Here is a 21,261-nt window from a genome sequence, read left to right on the forward strand (position 1 = left end):
TGCTGAAAAAGCAGAGACAAGGTCTGCCCTGATTTTAACACCTCTCATGTGCAAATGGCAGCAACAACTCCTCTGTATTCTGAAGTGGGCCTTAAACAACCAGAGGCAGCAATTACCTATTTGGATACCAAGCAGCCATTCCAGATCTGTTCTGGAGCAAAAGCAAGAGCCAAGGTAGAGATTATTTTTGGTTTTAATACATTAATTAGTTAGCAATGGTAAGCTCTCCACATCTGGGGGAAAGCCTAAGCTACAGTGGTCTTCCTGTCTAGGATCCCAAAGATAAGAGCTTTTATGTTTAGTGCCTCAAATTAAAAATGAAGCAAAAAACAAAAAACAAAAAACAAACAACAATAACAAAAACAAACAAAAAAAAGGAAGAAAGTTTTTTTTTAACTGAAAACTTTTCCTCCTCACATTTTGGGCATACAAAATAGTGTAATACTATAACACTGTCTTATTCATGCAATTTGGTACCTAAAAGGTGTTACCTAATGTAACCATCACCTTTGGTATTCTGGTGTCAGCTCATTGTTAGGTTTGGCTATGAAACATTTCATAGATATCTGCATTAACCCTAGGAATCTGTCATTCCCTTTCACTTATTCCAGATCTTTAATGAGAATATTTTTTGTGTTGTTCTCCAGGGAAAGATAAATTTGAACAGGAAAATGCCACTTGAATTTTCAAGCCTCAGTTCACATTAGACAATAGTATTACAGAAAGAAAACAATACCCTCCTCTGCCCCTAATGATTTTGTGGCATTTACAAGACATCTTTTTGCTCTCTAGGTCTTTTTCATCAAGAAACAGTTTTGCTGACATTACGCTCTTGCCAAAGCAAATAAAATTTTAGAAGATTTTTCTAATCTGTATATTGATGAGTATTTCAGTGGAGACCTTAATTTCTTCTCAAAGTTTCTCCATTCAGGTTTGCAGAGAAAAAAAAAAAAAAAAAGTCTTTTCTTGTCTGGGATTATCCAAACAGTGCACTCTCTGGATAGTAAAAGAGAAATTCTTGCCCCCTAAGAAAACTGCCATTTTTCTCCATGAAGCATTTCAAAGTGTGTTCCTTTCAGAGATTTTCTCTTCTTCACAGAACAGCATTAAGATTAAAATTTATTCCAAACTGCTTAAAAGAAAGAATGCAAAATTCATACCTCAACACCTTCCTGATCACTGCTGCAGAGGTTGGAGGAACAGGAGGGCTGCCTCTACACAGGCTGCATGGTAATTTAGCTAACTTGAGAAGCCAAACATACATGTGGAAATAAAGGAATTTGCATCCAAGGAAGACTTCTGCTACTACTAACAGATGAAGAAGAAGTAGCATCTAAGTTTTCATAAAAATAGCATTTTCTGCAGATGAAATTTCAACTTTGGAGCTAAATTGAGAAACAGAGATTGTGGACTTAATTCAGACAGTTTCCTCAGCATCCAAAAAGTCGTGGTAAGATCAGTATATTTTCCCTTATATTTCAATAAGGAGGAAAAAAGTCTAAACACCACAGAAATTCTGGGAAGACTAAAAAAAGCTCTTCTAGCAAAAACTGCCCCTGCCAGTAAGACTAACATATTGCACATTTAGATCTCACACACAACAGATGTACTTTGAGCCAGGAGGAAAAAAAAAAGGATAACCACACAGAATTTAAGTTCACTGTGAAAGTTTGCCCAGGCATGACAAACAAATACTTCTTGGAAAAAGGGGAAGGAAAAGTGTCATGATCTCACTGAGTTTATGATCACAAACACTGGAAACAGTATGTGGGGAGAAACAAAAAAGTGCAGAGTGAAGAGCTAAGGAAACTGGGAAGGCTAAAGAAACTGGGAAGGCTAAAGAAACTGGGAAAAGAAGGCAAACAAATGCAGCCTGAAAACAGATTGGAAAAGAAAACTGTGGTAAGGCACCTCAACTCAGAAGTTAGTGTTAAAACCAGCATAACAAATAAATGGATCTGTGAACATTAAAATTTTAGTGGAACCCAATTTAACTGAAAGCAGAGGAATGGTGAGAATTCAGAAATAGCTGCAAACCCACAAAAACCACAGATGAGTCTCATTCCACAGTGTTCTGGTATGCATGGGGGATGAAGGCAACAGGTTACTAGCTATGCCATCTCAAATACTAGAAGCTGACAGCTGTGTGACAACTGCGTGGGTATCCATATGGTGTTCCATGATGAATTTTGTATTTGAGAAGTCTAGAAAATTATGGGGGGGAAAAAAAAAGTAAGTTTATCACAGTGTACATAAGCAAGGCAGTATTTGAGGGGAAAAGGTAGCATTCTTTCATTAGAAATCCTGGAGTATGCAAAAGAAACTGAAGCCCTTCTCCAGGCCTAAAATAGAAACAGCAACCTCCAAGGCTAAATTTAAACTGAGAACGATTATATTCTGTGTTTTAAAACTCAATGCATCTATATAAAATGCCAAATATTTCCTAAGGTAGAGTCGATCTCACTTAGCTTTAGCCACCTAAGAGTTAGATACTCAATGTGATTTGTCAAGGCTTTCCCCACAGTTAGTAAGAGCAGGGGAAGGAGAGAAGATCTGGCCAGAAGGTTACTGATTTTAATATTTTCCAGATGGTCAGAGCTGATTTTTGGATTTTGGACTCTCTCAACTTACATAAATGAGGGAGATTGGTTATGCAAGACCTAAGCACTGAAACAGTGGGTGAGATTAATTCCACCCAAGTTACTTAACTTTGCAGCCCTTCTGTCTGTATGTTTTATTTTTGCGTGCACAAACTTATATGCATGTACATGTTTTTAAGGTACATTTCCAAATCTTATCAAGACTAGTAACCTCAGAGATATTACTTTCTCTGGATCATTATTCTTTGAGTTACATTGCTATATTAAGATCATCACAGTCCATAGGATTGTATTTGTAATTAACATGCTAGAAACACAAATAAAGTATTCCAAAGTGTGCTACTGAAGGAAGAACATCTCCATTGCCAACGTAACTGCAGCGTCAATTCTCACATCCCACTAAGCAATCTGGCATAGCTAGCAGCAAGACCAGAATTTCTGAAGCTCATCCCTGTTCTTTCACCTGCATATTAGAGAATAAAGTATATGTTCATTTGTGAGGATCTTCATGAAGCTATAAATATCCCTGCTGTGAGCTCTGCATTTCCTTTCTCTGGTGTAATTAAAGGTACTACCTGAGATCAATAAAACTTTAAATAACTTGCAAATAAGGGCCCATTAGAAGTTGCTTTTCTCCTTATATTAAGCTTCCAGAAGAATGCTTCAGATCAGATCCTTGAGCAAGAGCTCAATTATTTAACATGAGAAGTTTTGGTAAGAAAACTATGGATTTAGAATGTATGTCATATATTGACCTCCTAAAGCCATATTTCTCTCAGTTCCAAGGCACTATAAAGATTAATTGAAAGAGAGGTGAAAGAAAAAGTAACAATAGGAAAACTTTTATGACTCTTTGTGGAGTAAAGGTTTTGAACCTTTTACTTAAGTGAATTAGAAACTTAATGAGAAATTAATGAGAAATTTCTCATTAATGTTTAATAGCAAGATTCCTACCTCAGATTTGATTTAAGATTACTACAAAAATCCAAAAGCTAAACCTGTACAAGTAAGCTTGGAGTTTCATTGAAGTACTTGGTCTAAACTGCATGATATGGAAAACAAAGCTTTCCCAGAGGAAGGGTGCCTTCTGTCCTTTGTAAACTGATATAGTAGCAAGCCTTCTGGTGGTACAGAGAGTAAACAATAGTTCTAACAGCAGTTTATTGACTAGCATTTGTGCTTGAATGTGCCAAATCTGACTTGGTTTCATCATAACAAGATTCTGGGTGTGATTTCTTTTTTTTTTAATCTCCACAACACTGCAGTATAAAATTTTATAGCAATAGCTCTGAATATGTAATAATACATAAAAAAAGTTAGCAAATTAATAAACTGGTTATTCTAAATGCAGTTGAAATCTTCATAGAAAAAAAAAATTATTCACATCACACGGGTTTCATTCAGGTAGTACTGTTTGAATAGTAAATTATCACCACCTCTTCAAAAAATAAAAAGGTGACCTTGAAGAATGTTAATTGTTAACCTATCCCAGTCTAAAAATCAAGAGAAAAACCTCAAACAAATCCATAGATAAGAGATCCCTGTATGTAATTTTTCCTTTACTTTTGTCTTTCCACATATTTGTTCTTTGCAAGAATAAACTATGCCCTCATAATTTGATTCCTAGCCTGATCTGTTCAGGAAGGGCATGTTCTTCCATTGAAAAATTCTGGGTCTTATTGTTTACTGTAGATACAGAACTATAAAACTAAACAGATCTTTCATTCTCATTTTTCTTTTAATAGCTCAGAAGTGATAAAAGATTGTCTTCCTTCACAAAAACATATAAAAACAAGACACTTTAGCAATAAGGATAAATTTTCAGAAAGTTCCTGAAACACGATCTTCAGATGCAGAGACAAGTGAAAGCTGAGAAAATATAATCACAAGACTTCAGCTGTGAAGTCTTTCTTCATATTTTCATTAAAGCCTTGTACATGCCTGCGAAATACTTTGATAAAACAACAGATTTACTGCCATTCATATTTTATACTGTTCAAGTATAAGTGTTCAGTTCTCCTTACATGCATAAAAATGAAAAGTGTAACAGTGTGCTAAACTAGTACATACAAAAATCTTTGTACAAGCAACAGAAGGAATGGGCTAGCAGCATTTTCAAAAACTGACCAGAAGAGACCACTATGTTGTAACTCATTAATTACACAAATATGTGCGTGTGTGTGTGTATACACACTTGTGCACTGTACATGTGCACATGTGTAATTAGAAGGATGTTGGTAAAGGAACAGAAGCTCCTCTTTAGCAATATAAATTAAACACTATCCATTTCATTGAAAACCCTACTAAATAGAAACCAAGAAATACTACAGACAGGCTTATAGACAGGCTGTTCACCCTTGATTTGCTTCTCTGATCCTGACATCATCTGGACATCTACTCTGCTTTCTCTTTCATGTTATCTGAGGAATATGGATGACGGGCAATACACCCCAGAATTTCTGAGGATAAATGCCTCTTCCTCACTTTCTCTTTTTTTTAACCTACTAGAGTCCAAGGGATGGATGTTGTTTGGCTTATGTTTAGCCTTTCTAAAAGTCACTGGGGGAAGCTCCTACTAATTCTCTGTTGCTCCCCAAACAGTTTCTTAGCACTACAACAACATTTATAGCAGTGGAAGCAAGAAGGACTTACAAAATTAGAACAAGTTCAGAGCCCAGGGTGCAAGTCCATCAGATCTTTTGTATGTTTCTTAACACAGTTCTTCACTGGCTGATGCTTTGAAGGGGAAAGAAATGGTAGGCACCACTTGGATGAGTTTTCCACACAAACAGTCACAGAAAAACTTGATCCTGTAGAAGCAGCAGCTAGTCAGCTCTGCTCTGCAGATGGCATTGCCTGCAACATATTTCTGTGCATAAACATGGCATTACTCTATCTCTGTTGGAAATGTTAATTGATTTCAAGAAGATAGCTTGCCTCCTGGTCAAGATGCATACTGTCAAAAGAGGAGGTAGGTGTAACCAGTCAATTTTTTTAGGTCCTACAGAATTTCATCTTTTCACATCTCAGTGTATTATTACACTTACAAATATCACCTACTTCTGCCATACCACGAAAACACTTTTTTTTTTTTTTTTTTTAATGGCCACAAGGTTGCAGCTTATAATGTGTGAGCCTATCTTCTGTTAGCCCATCAAGGAAACAGATTATAAACATCTTTTGCAGACACAAGCCCCAAACAAGGAAAAGCACAAAACAGATCCATGGAAGTTGAAGAAAGCAAGATTGAAGCTAAGGACCATTCCATAACAACAGACAACATCTAAACATAATATATACACAAAAGACGTAGGTACTAGTTTGTTATCACCACCCAGAGGAACTTCAGAGATGAAGTGGGGACTTGAAAGCTCCTTACCCTCATCCTCCATCCTGCACACTGGAGATATTGCCAAAATCAGACACCTCTCATGAGCACACACGTGTCCCTTTATACTTCTAAGTGTATGGGTATGAGGGTACAAGTGAATGAAACCAGGAAGCAATGGGTATCCATGAGTACAATCATTTCACTTCAAGACCTGCAAATATTCATCCTCCCTTTATGCAAGACTGACACTGAACTTTGTTATACTAATCTTTCTACACCCAGTACTACACAGAAATTACTTACACAGTCCTCACATGGAGGCAGAAACAGAAGATGCTTATCAAAGTTTTTAAGGTGCAAGTAACTATAAAATTGAAGAGCAAAGTTGGTACCTGTTTCCAAACAAGAGTTATCTGTCTTGTTCAGAAACAAGGCCTCACTTTGCTATACATCTGAAAAAGTGAAAATAAAATTGCATAGCGTGATTTTTCATAGTGTGCAAAGTAAAGCCTTTATGTTCTGTGGTGTTATGGCTTAAAAGGAACTTGCATAAAGATTGGTCTAATTTAGCAACTTAAACTAAAGTGGATCAGAGATAGTAAAAATGCAAATACTTTATAAATCCAGATGTTTTAGTTTTTATCTTAAATCAGAAGCAGCTTAAACAGATATACTTTAGAAGGGAGAAACTAGCATGCAATTGGACTATTCTTGAAAAAAAGGCAAGCAGCAGACTCATCAAGCTTTATTGTCCAGGTGGAGCTGCAGCTACACACAGCAAAAAGATGTGTTTTGAAGATTTTCAGAACTGTAACACATGTATAAGGCATAGATATCATAAAGAATGAATCCATGTTCTGTGAAAACATTTAACAAATGCTATTGGATGAAAAAAGAGCACAAAGCAGTCTTAGCAAAAGTGGCCTCTATTTGAGAGCTCAGACTGCCTGCCCACTATATACAAAATTTTTTGATCACCATATTCTGATGTTAGGTTTGTCTAGTCCCTTACTTAGGCCTTTAGCTGTGATCAAACAACACATTATAAATGCAATTTTTAGGTTGTTAGCACAAGAATTTACATATTTATACAAATTTTAACAGATATAATGATATAAAAGGAAACTACTTTCCTTTTTTCCCCACTTATTGTTATCCAGGCTTTGAAAGAGAAGTAAATACCACTATACTTCAAAAGAAGTTAGGTATTCCAAGAATTGTTATACAAAAAAAAAAAAAATTAGAAAGTTTTTTATATTTTAGGAGATTATTCCATGAGTTAGGAATTACACAGAAGCGAGTAATCAAAGAAATATAAATTGCTTTAACCAGGACATTCAGAGGGACAACTTAATATTTAAAAACACACTGTAATCTTTTCTGATTAAAAAATATAGTACCAAGAAGAACTTATAGTTTTCAGAAAAAAATGAAATTATAGGGAATTTTTCACTGTTATTATCAATGTTTTACGTACATTGTCAAATGCTCATTTTCCAGGACTCCTGAGTTTAAAAAAAAAGACTGTAAATTCATCAGTTAAAAAAAAACAAAAATAAAGAGTGGCATATTCTGATATATGTGCTCTGATATATTGTGAATGACATATTCAAGACACTTTAGCGTATTTAAATTTTAGATTAACTTAGTTGCTACAAAGAATTTTGAAAGGCAGACAGTTGATCCAGACCCATTTTTACCATGGTACATTTAATAATCTGCATGTATGATCTTCTGAAACACTGAGTTGTGCTCTTAGTGGCCTTTGTCTAAATACAGTGTTCAGAAATCAATGATTAACCTAGTGTTTTTAGAGCTGCTCATGTTTCCTAGAAAAGTTTAAAAACTCCACAAGAATCCCTCATGGGAAAACAATCAGACTAAAATTTAGAAATACCATTTTGTTAGCATCAATTATGCTACAGAGTAATTTGCAATTTGATGACAAAACCAGATTGTAATCCAATATTCAGCCAAGTTCATACTACTGTGGATGTAGTCCTATCATTAGCCATATGCTGCTCTCTCTCCCATATATTAATTTGTAGTAACTATGAATTCCCTTGCTTGCACCACTATTTTCCTAATGATCCAAGACCCTACATAAGGTCTCTAAATCTCATCTATTCTAATTTCTTCTGCTACTGCTTCTAAGAAGTACTGTAGTCATGTTCCTAAACTTTAATTTTCAGCATAACATTTTCAACTTTTTGCAAGAAAAAATAATTTTATGGATATCTTGTTTTGGGTGCTCATCACATCCACACTTAAAAGTAAGATTTCACTTACAAGGACCTTAAAATGAGATAGAGCTCTACAAGCTGTTTGCAATTAAGAGCCATTAAGGGCAGCCACAGAACACACTGCTGCAGGTCTGAATATGATTTCTGTATTATTACAAGTGTCATGATATATAATCCCTTTGCAGTTGGAGCAACTACTAGGAGGCTTGTTTATTTACTGGCAATATTCCAAGCAAAGCTCTTATTTGTGGCATAAGCAGTAACCTTTCACTTAGGAACACCAGTACCCACAGTAAGAATTCATATAAAGGATTATGTAAAATACTATAAAAAATGCATACAGTTTCTTAAAAAAACAAAATAAAAAGGGCAAAAGATGTCTGGTTTATCCAGAGTCATTAGTGTGACCAAGTAGAAGAAACTGTCTAAAAGAAATACTCATCTGAGATACTGTGACTGCAACAAATTGCTTATCTTTGACTTAATTTAAATTGAAAACCATCAGTAATACATTTTACATATCCTTCCAAAGCAAGATGAATCACTCTTGTTATTTTTAACTCACGCTTCTATGCTTCTTTCAACTACCTGCATTCCTGAAGTACAAGGGTGCTCCCCTGTTTGTCTCCCCCACCCTTCTTGTTTTCTTCTGCAGCATTAGGTGTCTCTGCACCCCAGCTCTGTACTGCATGAAACGTTATAATGGACAAGCCAACTTAAGCCATCCTAATTTGTGGTACTGAGAGCAAACACCCTCACACTGCACTGATTTAAACTGAACACATCTGAAAAAAAGAAAATTCTTAGTATCCCCTTCCACAGCAAGTTAGTTTCTCAGCTCTGTTTCTTATCTTTGCCCTTACATTTCTAAATATAAGCCATTGGGAGCAAAGGAGGGGTGGAATTGAAATTTTTTGTACTGAATACCACCCATATCTGAGCAGGGTCCATAACATGACAAGCACAAAGGAGGAGGTAAGAGAATGGAGGGAACAAGGGAACTTTCAAACACCAGTCTGGATTGTCAGAAAAGGCTCAAAAGGAAACAACACAGCACAACTGCAGACATCAAAGCAGCATCATTCCACTGATATGGCTACAAAGTGATTGTTGTTATTATTACCAAAAAACATTAACTTTCATAAAATCATAGAATATCACAGAATAAAAGGACCCACAAAGATCCTTGAGTCCAACTCCTGGCCATGCACAGGACACCCCAGGAATCGCACCATGTGCCTGAGAGCATTGTCAAATAGCTCTGGAACTCTGTCAGGCTTGGAGCTGTGACCACTTCCACGGGGAGCCTGTTCCAGTGCCTGGCCAGCCTCTGGGTGAAGAACCTTTCCCTGATACCCAACCTAAACCTCCCTTATCATTCCCTCCAGTAATTTAATGCATTTTAAAATGCATTCATGCCCACTTTGTTGAACCCTGGCCAAGTCCTCTTGAAGAAATTACTGTATGTGACTGATAAAGATGGCAAGGTTTTATATAAGATCAAATTAAATAAAACCCTGAAACAGAGCACATCTTAGCAACATACAGCAGAAGTCACAGACAGAAAACAATAAAAGCAATGAAAAAAAGATCCGGGACTACCTTACTTCATCATTCCTCAAAGGACTCAGACTTTAAGGAAATTAGGACAACACCAAACAGAAATCTGTATTTTTTCCCCAGTATTGTAGGCAAGTCATTTCAGTTTCCTGAAAATTAGTGTTTTAATGGTGTTTATTAATGAATGTATTATGAAAACCTCTAAAAATAATTGAAGAACGAGAGAGACTTGGGAATAAGATTTTGAGGAAAAGAAATAAAAGGCAGCATTACCGTGATATGGAGAACATTATAGCCCACCTTGGAGGTGAGAGGGGAGACTGAATTAGTAGTGGTCTGCTCAAGCTGTGGGAACTCAGCAAGTTCAGTTTCTATGCTCCATTCTGCACAAGTATCTGATCTCTGGAGCACTAACAGTACAAATATGAATCTTCCACTTACTTAGATGTAAATCAGCACTTTACTGACATCAATCATATTTAAAACACATTAATATAATGCTATCTGATTGTCTGTTTCCCCCTGCCACAGGGAAGAGGTTCAGGTTCATGTAAAGACAAATGTCACAATGCATCAATGAAAAATGAAAGCTTTATGAACTGTCAATACCACATTCATGTCTACCCTGCATAGGAAGCAGTTATAGATGGTCATTGTCTGTCTCTTATATGTACAGAAAGTAACTGAAGTGAATCAGCACTAATCAAGCTTGCCTCTCACTGCTGCACTCGAGGGAATGCCATGGAAGTAGAGTTTGGAAGTCCACAAAACAAATACATCTAACATTTCAAAATACAATTCTGTAAGGAATTCAAAAGGTTATTCACTGTCTCATAGTGAATTTTAAGCAAGTGGTTATTGAAGAGTTACCATGACTTTCAGCACTACCACTTGCCTAACTTCCTCACCTAATACTTGCATCTCAAACTTTTTTTCAAATATCTCAACTTTGACTACTGCAAACACTTACTACTGGCAAACCCTATTTATCCAGAAGGTCCAAAAAGCCTCATATTTATTTTATGTGTTTCATACAAATTTTGGCACAGAAAACCAGCAGTGGAAAGATGCTTTAGCCCAAGGAACCACAGCATTAATGGAATAATCTTATATAGATAAACTGCCATTACTGAAAGAAAACAGTATGCTGCATAGAGATTTTACCCTGGCAACAATTAAAACCAAAAATCTTGCCACAAAGCCAAACCAAATTTGATTAGCTGAAAGAATTAGCATATTGCTTTTAATTACATACAAAAAAAACAGAAAAAAAAATTAGGATGAGGGGAAAAAACACAGGCAGCAATCTGGTCTCATTTTGAGAACTCAGATTTTTCATTTACTCATCATTTAATTTCTCAATCAAGCAAAGAGGAACTACTGTCAAATCAATCACATCCAAAGTAAAACAAAAAAGAGCTGTACCCATTTCAGTACGAAAGATAATACCATAAAAGTTAAACTGTAATGACTGTATTCTTCAGTCCAAGTATTTGACTTAACGCATACAGGGGAGTTAATGAACCTTGAGAGCCAAATCTAAAGAAAGTTCATGAAAAAATACAACACACTGAAAAAAACCTGGAATATTTACATACAAGTATGCTTACCTTTTAATTTTGACACTAAAGGAGAACTCAACAACATAGAAATGGTTTGCAGATTTAAAGTGTGAAGGTGTTAATAACATCAGCAGACACAAGAGCTGGAAAAGGGATTCTAACATCCACCAGGGAAATTCAGAACTCTGTTTTTATGACAATATTATGACAAATTTTCTATGAGTATGAAGTTCTCATTTGCTCTATGAGAACGGCATGACCAGGCTCCCAGTGCCTGTACAGAAAAGTTCTGACAAGAGACCAGGAGGAACTAGGAATCAGTGCACAGCTCCAGAAATATACATTTTATCTGAACTACCTGTCATCCTAGAGGATGAACCAACTCTTTAGGGCTACAGAAAATGTAGTGGAATAGCTTGCATGACCGGAGCTCTGCCACAGCAGAAACAGCTCATCTTCTGTTAAATATCCTAACAAGGTGAGGAGATCCTTGCAGAGGAGAGGGGTGCTTGATGCATGTACATTTGCTTTCAAACAGGTAAGACCAAAGTCAAAAATCATAAGTTTTGCCATGAGGGTTAGAAGTCAGGTTACATTAGGGGAATACCTGCTTCAAAGCACCTTATGAAGAGAGCAAAACAGATAAAGCCTTTTTAAGGGAAGTCTTAAAATGAAGTCCAGTTCTCACAGAGGACTTGGAGCACTCCAGCATTTGCTGCAAGGCTAATACAGCATGATGGAGACAATCAGATTTTTGCAAAATGGAGAAGGCAATTGCTTGACACTGATCAATAACCCAACAGGAATGTGAAGGCTGACGATAACCTCACAGGCAATGTGTATGCACCCTGACAGAAGACCACTGTACATGGAGGAATTAGTGATGCACATCAGAATTCACCTGAGGTGACCCAGGCTCAGGAGCCTGGACTGCAGGGCAAACTCAGCCAGGTCATTGTACCTGAGGAGCCTGCAAGCAGCTCTCACTCAGCATCTGAAGCTACACAACCTGTGTGGCCTTGCCTCTATCTAGGGATGTAGCAAGAAGGTCTCCTGAGAACATTCTTCTGTTTGACAACAGAATTGATTAGGAGATTTCTTTTAAAAGAATCCTGTAATAGATTGAATAATGAAAATAGTAAAAAAAACTCCTCTTACAGACTGGTTTGCACAGTATGCTGCACGCAGATCAGAGGCCATTTTGATGCTGCACAACTGAAGATTCTCAGCATCTAAAGGGATCCAAGATCACCTGTTCCATTTTTATTTTATTATAGTGAAGTTAATACTCACTAAAGAAGCAGGACTTTAAATTACAATTTACAGAGTCTGTGTGCCTTTTTTCTGGCATTACAACAGACCAGCATCTCCACCATGACAGTGGAATTTAAGATTCTGAAAGACTTGAGAGAGGGACAATAGAAATACAACCCTAGTCTTTCAAAAGAACAGATTTCACCTTGTTCTAGTATCTGCTTAAAGACAGCCCTGAAGGGAAAAGGAGCTGATGAGGGCTGACTGTTCTACAAGAATTACTTCCTCAGAGCACAGCGATGGCCAGGGGAAAATTTTCTCAAATTGGCCAGCATTGGTAAAAGAGGAATTCATGACTCTGCTCAAACACAAACAAATAGTGTGAAGTGTGAAGAAGTAGGTTAGCTGTAGAAACAACAACAAAAAAAATTGGTTTCAAAGGGAAAACCATGACCCTGCTGATCCGTAGGGGTTCTAGCAATAAAAGACATTAAAAAAGCTGAGATACTCAAAAGAAATGTAATGATTCTGCTACATATGCATATTCACTATATTTTCTAATGAGTAAAATGTACCTTTCTTTAAGGGGTCAGCAAATATTTCTCTCATGTATTCCGAGGCAGACCAACAATTTATCAGAACAAAATGCAAGATCATTACAGAAGGCTCAAATAAGACAAAACTAAATATTAGGCTAAGATGACATTGCCTGGAAGTATTAAACCTATTCCAGAGGTTATTCTTCATTATTCTTCAGTGCACTGAAGTGTCAAATAATTTTAACTAACATTTCTTTATGTTTGTTTTTAATATGGGAATTGAGTGGTGTTTATCTCCAAGGAAAAGGTCTAAAAATGCCTCATACTTTTAAGAGCCACCAACACCAGACACTATATATAAAATATATATCTAATATAAAATATATATCTAATATAAAAGACAAAAGACCATCTCATTAGGCAGAAGATGTTGGACATACAAGAACAACTGGCACCAAACTTCCAAATGATTAAACTCTATCCCCTCAGGCTCAAGGCCTCTGTTAACACACAAAGAAAGGAGGAGAAGTCAAGGAGATTTCATCCATTTCAACTATGCTTTTAGAGAAACTGCATCGCCACACACCTTCCTGCATACCTGCCTAACCTACAAAACCACCATCAACTTATACATACAAATATATGCATATAGACATAGAACCATAGAATGTCCTGAGTTGGAAGGGACCCATAAAAATCACCAAAGTCCAATTCCTGGCCCTGCACATGACACCTCCAGAATCAGAGCATTTGCCTGAGAGCATTGTCCAAATTCTTCTCTCATGGTTTGATTGCCTGCTCCTATGAACCCATCTTCCTCTCCAGCCTGGCTGTGTGGAGAGCTCTGCCTCATCCTAAGAAACAGCCCCTGTTTTAGCATCATCATCTCCACCTAGACAGAGTCTCCACTTATCTCAGGCATCTAAGGATATATTCACCTCATTTCTACAAACTATACTTGCAGCTGCAATTGTCAGTGCTCCTCCTATAAACACAGTTTATTATCTCACAGTCTAACATTTCCTTTTCATACTGGCTTTTGGCTTAATTTTTTTCTTTAGGCTTCTTTTTCCATGTGCCCGTCTTTGGAGACCTCTGGCTTTACCACAGCATCTTCCTATCATATTATTGCCCAAAAAAACTCTGAATGAAGCAGCAAGACCCCTTTTGTAAAGTAAAAGGGATACCGGTTTTATTTAACGGGCAAACATTTGACAAACCTTAAATATTAGCAAAGATTCTTTTCCTCAGCCATGATCTCTGACACTATTGAACTGTTGAAGTGGCTTTTCTTTTCAGAAAACAGCCAAAATCCAAATGAGCCAAGACAGCCTTTTTTAATAATTTGGAACTATCAAATGTATTTCCAGTATTTTCAAACACGATGCGCTTCAGTGTATTTCCTTAGGAAGCATCATCTGACTAAATGAAAAAATAGGAAAAAGCTTTTCAGAACATTATCCCTGTTCTTTTTCAACATTATTTCTATTAGCTTAGAATCAGAAGAAACCCTCAGATAAACAAGTAATCTTTATGCACAAACCACAATTAGCAATGAAAAATTTGGGATAAAAACAGGCTGTATAATAATGTAAACACAGTCATTCCAGAGGAGCTACTTTAGCTTTTCTGGTAATGTTCCCTTAGCAAAGAAAAAACACATATAATAATGACAAGGTATTTGTTCCTTATGCCATTCTCTCCTACTTAAATCTATATACACATGCCAGTGAAATGTACTGAGGTAAAAAGCTACATATTCACCGAAGCACTAGTGGATTATATGTTGGAAAATTGTTGCAATTAGGGGCTGGCTCCTCATTTCACACTAAGTTTACCCTCTCAACAATACAGTGGATATATATTGATTTAAAATAGCTGGGAATTTGTTCCTGGCATATTACCACTATTTATAAACATTAATATAAACACTTCTGCATTCAAAAGTATGGCCACCAGCAGCAAAACAGTAAAAAGGAAACAACAAAACACCACCAACAACAAAAAGGCAAACAAAAAAATCCCAAACCATACATCCCTGCATTTCCACGTCTGTTGAGACTGTATTAAAATGAGTTTTATCTTTGTTTTCCTATACAAGTAGGAAAGACCAGCATTTAACTTTTAGACAGTTAGATAGTTTGGATAGTTCCTAAACTCATCTGCTCTCAGAGGCTAGGTGCAGTTTGTTCGAAGTGAGAATTATCAGATGAAAACAGCAATATACATCACCTCTTCTTTAGATCTCCAAAAACTGGAAACCCTAGGTCTTAGTTAATCCACTTTCTAGAAGCTTAAGTAAATACCACTTGGTTTTAAACTTTTGGCACAGTTGTTTCCATTAAGATGAAGCTGTAGAAAAAAATGGTGCAACTACCAAAAAATTTAGATTCTCAGGAAGGAAGCAGTCTTACACAGGCTGTTGGAGCACTCTCTTCTGCTGAAGAAAAGCCTTTCCTTTCTAGTTATCTGGTGCGCTGCAAGGTATTCTCATAGGAATCCGGACAACAGATTACCCTGCCAATACACCATACTTTTTGAGTACTGAACTCTTTTGCATGAGCGTGAATAGACATGTACAGCTTAAATTTCACTCAGCAATGCAGGAAATCCTAGAAACTTCTTGAGTCTGGGTGAGATTAATTTCCACAATGAATAGAGCTGCCTAGTACAAACTGTATCATCACTACCCAGGTATTCTCAAACAACTCAGCCTGAATTTTCATACCATATCTAAAAAGACCCAAGTTCCCTATGTTACACATCCCCAAGCCCAACAAGGCTTCAGCTTGAGAGAGGATCTTAAGTTCCAATTTTTTTCCTTTTTTTTTAAATCAGTACAACAGTGTAAGACATTCCAGATAGACCCATAGGGTGTGTGCAAAAGCCTTTCTGTGTACACACTAAAAGCCACCATAGGAACATAAACCCTCAGCATAGTCCTAACTTTCTCTAGAAAGAAGATATGAACTACATAAAAAGACTTTTATATATTCTTGGATCACTACAGTTCTGTGATTCTGAAATGTTTTGCTTCAGAGAAGTTATTTTGTTAAATGACTACACTGCAGCTCCAAAGACAAAGAAATAGTTTGTGTCAGTTCTGCAATGATGAGCAGCAAGTTCAGATACAAAATTTAGCCACAAATTGAAATACAGAAGACAGGTTGCCAGGCTTCATTTCTGTATCAAACAGTGTTCTTTATTTCCCTTTTAACTTCTTTTTCCAAATTAAAATCAACAACCAAAAAAAGTCACTGCTTTCTAAGTGCCATTTGATCATCCTACAGATATCAAAATCCCTCATGGACTCCCCTTTGTCTCCCCTGCTCCTTCCAAGACAGCTAAGTGCTTCTACAGCAATATTTGGCAAATAATTTGGCATTCTAATTAAGACTGCTTGAGCATAAACTGTGTTCCAAAATATTTTTTGGTCTCTTTTCTTAAAAACTCTCTTAGTTGAAATTTATAAATCATTAGTAATATTTCAGAAAATATTAAACACAAATAATTGAGATTTAGTACTAGACATAGCCATTTCCCCTGAAACTTGCAAATTAATATTGCTATTAAGTGACTGACTGCAAGAAGTCCACCCCAGATACCATGTCTCATACATATTAACATGTTAGTTCTCATCAAAGGCATTGCTTCACTCAAACACCAACATTTCCCTCTGACTTTAAAGCAATTCACTTACCTTGTGTCTGCATTTAAGTACAACGCCATAGGCTCCTGAAACAAAGAAGATGAGAGATAAGCCATCTCAAAGCAAAAAAAAAAAAAAAATTAAAAGTGGAAAGGTTAAACAGAGTTCAGCAACCTCCTAACTACAGAAGTAACAATGTTCCCAGTATTATTATCCGGAACTTGCATATACAGGTACTAAATCTCTGTACACTGAAACAATTTCATAAAGATTGCTTAAACGTAAATGGATTTTAAAACACTGAAATTATTTTTTAAAAAATACGCTTGCAGGTAAGTTTGATAACTTGCATCTCCCCTAGTACCACTAATATGAAATCAATATATTAAACTTTTAAAAGGAAAAACAAAAAACAACATAAAAAAACCCCAAGCTCCCACAAAACTGTTTTATTTCTCTTCCCTTCCTTTCAGCTGACAAGGAAATTAGCAGAAGCTATAGATAATAAACACCTACAATAAAAATACTGCAGTCGGTAGCTTATTATCATTAAGAGGACTAAGTAAAATATTTATAAAATTCTAATTATTCTTTTATTAAGATACTACTTACCTTCACCTACAACCCCAAGGATCTCAAATTTATTCATCACATTACCAATGTTAGGAATCTTCATCAAGACAAATTCCTCTTAAGGTGAGAGCCACAAAACATGGCACGAATGGGGCTGTCTGAAGGTTTTGCAAAAGGCTCTTGGAAAAAAAAAATTCCACCTTGATCAATCAGACTTCTCACACCTTGTTTTAATTTCTAGGCAATCAATAGCTTCCTGGGGAAAGAATAGAAAATAACATAATTAATACTTTGATTTATTTCAATAAGAGAAAGCAATGGTATACAGGTATCACACCAATATAGTCTAACAATTTTAAGAGACAATTAATTTACTTCCACATTTTGTGATCAGGAGAGCTTAGCAGCCGGTGTAATGGATGGAACCTATTGAGACCATACATCTGACACAACAGCTGGTCTTGTAATCCCATACACAGGATGTCTATTACAATAATAACTTACTGGCATAAAACAATATTCTACAGAATGGAAGCAAACTAAAATGTTGAGAGGAACTACCTCAATAAGAAAAAATAAGCTTATAATTATTTATGGTATGCTTGGTGTATGTTGATAGCTAGGTATAAAAACTAATTTTGCTAAGTTAATTTCTTATTTATCCACTGTAATGATGAAAAGGATATAGCAGAAAGAGCACTACAGCAGAAAATAGCTTTCTACTACTCTTTTCTGTGATTATTAAAAAAAAAAATAAATGAAATTAATTTGTTAGACTAGAAATGAGATTTAAAAATTACTTCCATTATCAGCTTATTTAAGAAATGTGATAAACAGAAATAAAATGTTTACAAAGGGTTTTTTCCATGCTCGCTAAATACTGAAGTAATTTTTCAAATTAAGCAACTATACACAAGGTAAAGAAAAAGGTTTTTGGCCTGTTATAGGCTCACCACTTCACTGTTATCCTATTAGAAGTTCAATAAACAAAACCCATCAAAGTTTGGTTTTACTAATTCAGACTGCATTTGCTCCCATAATATTAAAGGCATATATATCCCACATTCAATTCTGGGCAAAAAAAAACCCCTAAAATGGTTTCACCATAAATTGGAAATATAACATCTTTACAATTCAGTGATTCAAGGACAGAACTACTCATGAAGTACAAGATAGCAGGATGGAAGTGAATACGTTTAATTATGTGTAATGGGTGAGTGTGACCCAATAATGCTGGGTTCAGCTCACACAAAGGGGTCTCACTATAAACCAGGGCTGCTGGCCCAAAGCCCAGCGTTGACCAGGTCACTCACAACAAAAGGGCAACCCAGGGGTAGAGGGGAATCACAATAACATTTTCTTCAGCAAGCCACAGGCAGATCATGTGGGGAAGGATTGTTATTTTAGAAGCAACTCCAGTGTTAACCAACCACAGTAATTTGAAAATAAAGCAGAGTTACAAACCAAAGGGATAGTTAGGGTTTTCTGGTTTGCTTTTGTTTTTTAGAAAAAGCTGTCCAGTCCTTTATTAATTATTTCAGTGTTTTAATTTACTGTTTTAATTAATCACTTTTTTCTTCACTTCTGAATTGTACAAAATACTCTTTCCTCTCCCTTCCGTATGTTCTCCTCCTATTTCATTTGGCATCTCCTTCTCACAAAAGCCTTTCTGCTGTTTGTCCAGACTTTCTGGTTACAGTAACGAACTAAAAAAAAAGAGGTCCTGGAAAAACAGGAGCATCTGCTCAGTCGCACCCATCAGCATAAGAACAGAGAACACTGAGCTGCTTCAGCTTTCTACTGAAACAGGCTGGTGCCAGGCACAGGGCGCAGCTGACTGTCCCCATGCTGCAGCTGAGTGACAGAAATACTGCTACAGAGACCTTGAAACAACCATTAATGCCACCACAATGTAAGCAAGACACAACAAAACTGGTCAGCCAAATTCAGAATAGCAGAATTACCTGCCAGAAAGAAAAATCAGAAAACATATATTGTTTTCTATTAGCACTATTCAGTAGTATCACCAAATCTGTTACTTCAGGCCCCAACATTATTCACTGACAAGTCCTTCCAGAAATTAGTTTGTGACAAATGGATTACTTATCTGCTAATTTTATCATTGTACACTCTCATTCTGCCTTACAGTGTACATAATACTTCCCAGGTATATCATGAAACAGTGAAGAGACAGGAGATAATGTACCAAAAACTCAAGAAGTTTAGATGCAGTTTCCTTTGTTGCTCATTCATAATTTTTAAATTTCTCTTGAAAAACTACTTGAAGCTATACAGGCCTGCAGCTTGTGATCCACTGTTTTTATTTTTTATTTTCAGTTCTCCAAATTTATTCAGTATGAATTCTAGCTTTTTATTGGGAATAAGGGTTAGACTTGCAAGTAGCTCATCTTCCTTTCTGAAATCCCCCAGCTAGGGAGGTTGTGGATCCCCAACCCCAGCAGTATGAAAGGCCAGGTTGGATAAGGCTTTGAGCATCCTGTCCAGTGGGAGGTGTCCCTGACCAGGGCAGGGGGGTTGGGAGAAGATGATCTTTAAGGTCCCTTCTAACTCCTAACATTGTATGAAATTCATTACTATACATCTTCTCCCCGCTCATCACATACCAGCTTCCCTTTTCACTTCATTAGAAGAGCCACAGAAAGCTGATCCCCTGATACCCCTGGATTCATGGCACCTAGAGAAGCATTTGCATGTAATTCCTTAAAGGTAAAAACCCTGTCAACTCACTTATTGATGTTCACTCACCATTAGTGACACACTTCAACTAGCCCAAAGAAACACACAAACCAGCTTCCCTAATTCTCCCCAAAGTGCATGACTGACTGACATCACAGGTAACACGGATGCATACAGGGGGACTCCCAAAAGAAAGCTGCACTGGAGAGACCCACCCCTTTTGCACTAGCTCCAGGCAGCTTTGTGCCCCATTCTGCTGTGGCAGAATCTTTATGAGAACCTAATCTTGAAATGGAAAGGAAAACTCGTGAAAGATGACTAGTGGAATGCAGCATTAGTACAGATTCATACCCAAACAACTTTTGTCACAACTCTTTTACCTTGAACTGGGCCATAATTCAAATATTAGTGATGTCAGACTAGCTAGACCCATGAATGACAGAGTCTTATAAATATCAGTGAGTAACTGTAATAACCAAAACAAGAAAAAACACCTAGAAGTTTTAAACAAAAAGGTGATCTCAACAAAGTTAACCATAGCAAGAATTACTTTATTCTGTGACTTAGTGAGGACAGGCTGGATTCTTTCAAGCTGAACACTGGAAAGCAAGGAAAACCTTAACTAATAACAAGGAAAACCTAATAGCTGCCACAATTTCATTCTTTACACTGAGTGCAACACTAGCCTGCTTTCCTAAATTGGCTAGAATAACCCTTGCAGAAGTGGAAATAAGGCCATCATTTACCTCTCAAAGGCTCTCACAGTAGGGACATAGCATTCTCCTAATATCTCTTTCTAAGGCAGCCAGATTCACAGCACTTCAACAATTTATGAATTAAGCCAGCAGATCTCTGAGATGTTCTCAACATTACCATGATGTTCTACAAAACACAGAGCCAACTCAGCAAAATGAGATGTCATGAGATGAACGAGAAAAAATTAGTTTTATTTAATCAAGAAGTGTAACAGTGTGAGACTTTAACACAAAAGTAACTGTTTTGCAATAGCACGTCAGGCTTATATGTAAAACCAAGAAAACAGACCAACATTTTTTAAATGAGCATACAGAATACTACAGCATTATGGTACCTGATAGTTTGAATTGAAATTAAAACAGTGAGGAAAAACCCTAGCTATTTCACAACTCCTTTTCCCTTCAAGACCATTAAGAATTCTAGTGCATCATCCAAAAGCATCAGACTTAAACACTCTATCCAAAGCCTCAAATCGTAAGTAGAAATGCTATTCTTTA

General features: G+C 36.6%; 1 protein-coding gene across 3 annotated transcripts in view; it reads right to left on the reverse strand.

Annotated features, from left to right (window-relative positions):
* Positions 1 to 21,261, reverse strand: part of CDKL5 (cyclin dependent kinase like 5) — a 123,779-nt gene that overhangs the window by 58,035 nt on the left and 44,483 nt on the right. For all 3 annotated transcript variants that reach the window (XM_088051987.1, XM_088051985.1, XM_088051986.1), the window contains exons 2-3: positions 17,351 to 17,567; positions 16,790 to 16,824 (exon numbers count right to left, since the gene is read on the reverse strand). In XM_088051987.1, coding sequence (XP_087908113.1) covers positions 16,790 to 16,824; positions 17,351 to 17,414 — 99 coding nt within the window. In that variant the 5' untranslated portion in view covers positions 17,415 to 17,567. The remainder of the gene's footprint in view (positions 1 to 16,789; positions 16,825 to 17,350; positions 17,568 to 21,261) is intronic.

This window comes from Pseudopodoces humilis, chromosome 2 (genome assembly GCF_049639895.1).
Source record: "Pseudopodoces humilis isolate 2021_Gansu_Grassland_sample_001 chromosome 2, ASM4963989v1, whole genome shotgun sequence".
Taxonomy (NCBI): Eukaryota; Metazoa; Chordata; class Aves; order Passeriformes; family Paridae; genus Pseudopodoces; species Pseudopodoces humilis.